Consider the following 3,089-nt stretch of genomic DNA (forward strand, 5'->3'; position numbering starts at 1 on the left):
ACCTGTCCAGGAAAGGCAGAGAGCTGTAGTCACTATTTTGCAGAGGAAGAAGTTCATGGGGCCGCTTTGCATTGCTATAGTCATGGATGACAGAGGACATTGTTGAGGACCAACCTTTCTTCTATAAATTGGCTTGGGTTTGGTTGCAAAACACAGCAGTTTAAAGATGTAGCTGTTGTCTTCACCTGGGGCACAGGGGCTGTGCTGCCGCCAGGGAGGAAGGGTCTGAGGCTGTGACCCCTGGACGCCAGGTCGTACCCGCTGCTTGTGCACCTTTGCCCGTGGTGTGATGCGTGGGTAGGTTTCTAACCAGCCCCCACACGCTCAAAACAAAAGGCACGTGGGTGGGAGAGAAGTCCACAGCGCCTTGAGCTCAGTGAGTTATGGGAGGTTGTGCGTCCTCACGGCTCGGGCTCCCTCCTGCGGGAAGGATGCACACTCAGCCAAGAAAGGCGTCTGTTTACTCCCGTGGAGCTAAGCCGTCAGGGACGTGGTGGGGCATCTGACACGGGGCAGGTACAGCCAGGGCCCCCGGCCAGAGGCCCCGAGGTCACTCCTGCCATTTCCACAGCCTTGGTTTTGGGGGGATGCCAGCGGGGCCCGGCGCAGCGGGAGCACACGAGGATGGGCTCGCGGACTCCGGGTGAGCGAGCGAAGGGGATGGGAGAGCCTGTCAGCGAATTCCAGTGCGGAGACCTCCCATCGTGCCACCGCGCCACCGCGCCACCGCAGGAGAAGCGTCAGGCTCCGCTTCCCAGCCCTTTATTCTTCTACTCAAGGTTCAGCCTCTGCCGCCACACTCTGTTAACTCCGGGGGCCCAAAGTCCTTCCATGAGTAACCGGGCGGCCCTCCCGGCTCTTAGGGGCGCTCCCAGTCCCCGGCCCTCCAGGGAGCGCGGTGGTCGCGGCGGGCGATGGAGCAGGCCGGCGGCCACGTGGAAGACTTGCCCCTCAACGTGTTCTCCGTGACCCCCTACACGCCCAGCACGGCCGACCTCCAGGTGTCGGATGACGACAAGGCGGGGGCCACCCTGCTCTTCTCAGGCATCTTCCTGGGGCTGGTGGGGATCACGTTCACCGTCATGGGCTGGATCAAATACCAGGGGGTCTCCCACTTTGAATGGACCCAGCTCCTCGGGCCCATCCTGCTGTCAGTGGGGGTCACGTTTATCCTGATCGCTGTGTGCAAGTTCAAAATGCTGTCCTGCCAGGTGTGCAGAGAAGGTGAGGAAAGGGCCCCGGACGCGGAGCAGACGGCAGGAGGACAGTCGTTTGTTTTCACGGGGATCAACCAACCCATCACGTTCCACGGGGCCACGGTGGTGCAGTACATCCCTCCTCCGTACGGTTCCCAAGAGCCCCTTGGGGTGAACGCCACCTTCCTGCAGCCAGGGAGCCCCTGCGGCCCTGCGCCCGGCCCTCCCCACTACTACACCATCTACCCGGCGGACAACGCGGTGTTCGTGGGCGACCAAGGCGGCCCGTCGACCGCGGGGGGCCGCGACAGGTAGGTGGGGCCCGTGGCCAGGCCGGCGGCCCTGCTTCGGACTCGGTGGGCGCTAACGGTGCGTGTGCTCTGCTCCGTTCCAGATCCGGCCCCGCGGCCCACCTGCTGGAAGCCACCCCGCCGGGGATTGAGGTCTTCTCTCCTCCCCCGTATGAGGAGCTGTACTCCCCTCCTCGCCAGCCCACCATGCTGACCCAGGTGCTCCCTCCATGACCCCCAGCTCAGCCCGCGGCCCAGGAGCCTGACCCCCGACCCCTGGGGGCGCTCAGATTGGTGAAAATGCGGCCGGAGAGGGGCAGCTGCCTTCCGGTCCAGCTGGACCTGCCCTGCACAGGGCTCAGGGGCAGGAACCTCCCTCGGGCCACCACCCACCCCTGGCCTACAGGAACGCACTGGTGTCTCAATTTAACGCCAGCAGCCAAGGGAAAAATCACTGCTTCTGTGACTCTGGGAGTTTCCACGGCAGCTGGGGGTTGGGGGGCGGGGGGATGGTTGGGCAGAGAGCGGGGAAGCTCTCCAGGCTCAACTGGAGGTGTCCTTGGACCTCTTCTCAGCCCCCTCCTACAGGGCGGGGTGGTGGTGGTACAGATTCCCAAACACTTGGTTGCCATCCAGTGTCCCTTTAGGACTCTGGGTATCTTAAAGGCTGCACAGCATTTTATTAGAATAAAATAAAACAATATATCCTGTTTTAAAAAAAAGGATTAGATAGCTGGCAACAGAATAAAATAATAACTGTACAAAATAAATATGATGGGCAATGACATAAATATATTCTTAAGTTATCAATGGGTCACGGTGACTCTTGGCAAGGTGAGAGCTCGCTGTGCGCCCCCAGGCCAGGATCTGTGCTACACACGGCTACCCCAGCCCAGTGACCAAGAACCTGGAGCCTTCTCTAAGCACCTGTGGATGAGTTCCGTGAAATGAGACAAAATAGAGATTCAGGGCAATACCTGGAAAACCACAAATCATGGAAACGATTTTTAAGGTCAAGACAAACTCACCTTCTTTATAAAAGAAGTTGGTGCTGTTAATCTTCCAGAATCTGAACTGTGTAATGAACAACCACAACCCATCAAAGACTTAAGAAGAGACAGTTACAACTATCGGGTTTTAAAAGAAAATATTTTCCTTATTTTCCTACCACTTGAGATAACGGAGGCTCATCCCAAAGGAGGATAGGATTCAGCAAGCAATTCCTAAAGATTTTGGTACCATATTTATATATGGAGTGATTTTTACTGATTTTTATCAAAAACATCTAGTTTTCCAAGGATATGATTAAAATATGGTTGGTACATTATTGGCATGGTTTGTATTATATCTTAGGAACAGAACATTTTTATATGAGAATTCATTTTGATGTTTGATGATAGGAGGTGATGGAAAAAAAAAACAAGATTCTGCATGCAGAAAGAATATTCATGAAATAGTGGATTCCTAGCCATCGGTTCTGGGGAGGAAATGGGGTGACAGGGACACAGTGGGGCATCACTGGCTGTGCCATCCCGGCAATGACACCCTGCAGGATTGCCTCCCTGGCCCCTTCCCTGCTCATCCTCACTCACCCCACAGCTTT

General features: G+C 56.3%; 1 protein-coding gene across 2 annotated transcripts; it reads left to right on the forward strand.

Annotated features, from left to right (window-relative positions):
• The first annotated feature begins 471 nt into the window (after positions 1-471).
• On the forward strand, positions 472-2,813 carry TMEM174 (transmembrane protein 174). 2 transcript variants are annotated; one of them, XM_077898155.1, is made up of 3 exons: positions 472-1,001; positions 1,212-1,507; positions 1,591-2,813. In XM_077898155.1, exons 1-3 carry the CDS (start codon positions 915-917, stop codon positions 1,718-1,720), a joined length of 513 nt encoding a protein of 170 aa, XP_077754281.1. In that variant the 5' UTR covers positions 472-914; the 3' UTR covers positions 1,721-2,813. The 2 variants fall into 2 exon arrangements, with proteins under 2 accessions (XP_077754281.1, XP_077754280.1); XM_077898154.1 differs by having other exon boundaries at positions 745-1,507.
• Positions 2,814-3,089: the final 276 nt, after the last annotated feature.

The sequence above is a fragment of the Canis aureus genome, chromosome 5 (genome assembly GCF_053574225.1).
Source record: "Canis aureus isolate CA01 chromosome 5, VMU_Caureus_v.1.0, whole genome shotgun sequence".
NCBI lineage: Eukaryota > Metazoa > Chordata > Mammalia > Carnivora > Canidae > Canis > Canis aureus.

Bases quoted from the DNA above. Each gene is read 5' to 3' on its own strand.
- TMEM174 (XM_077898154.1), top strand. From the start codon at position 915: ATGGAGCAGGCCGGCGGCCACGTGGAAGACTTGCCCCTCAACGTGTTC. The intron at 1,508-1,590 runs GTAGGTGGGGCC...GCTCCGTTCCAG, and splicing joins ACCGCGGGGGGCCGCGACAG to ATCCGGCCCCGCGGCCCACC.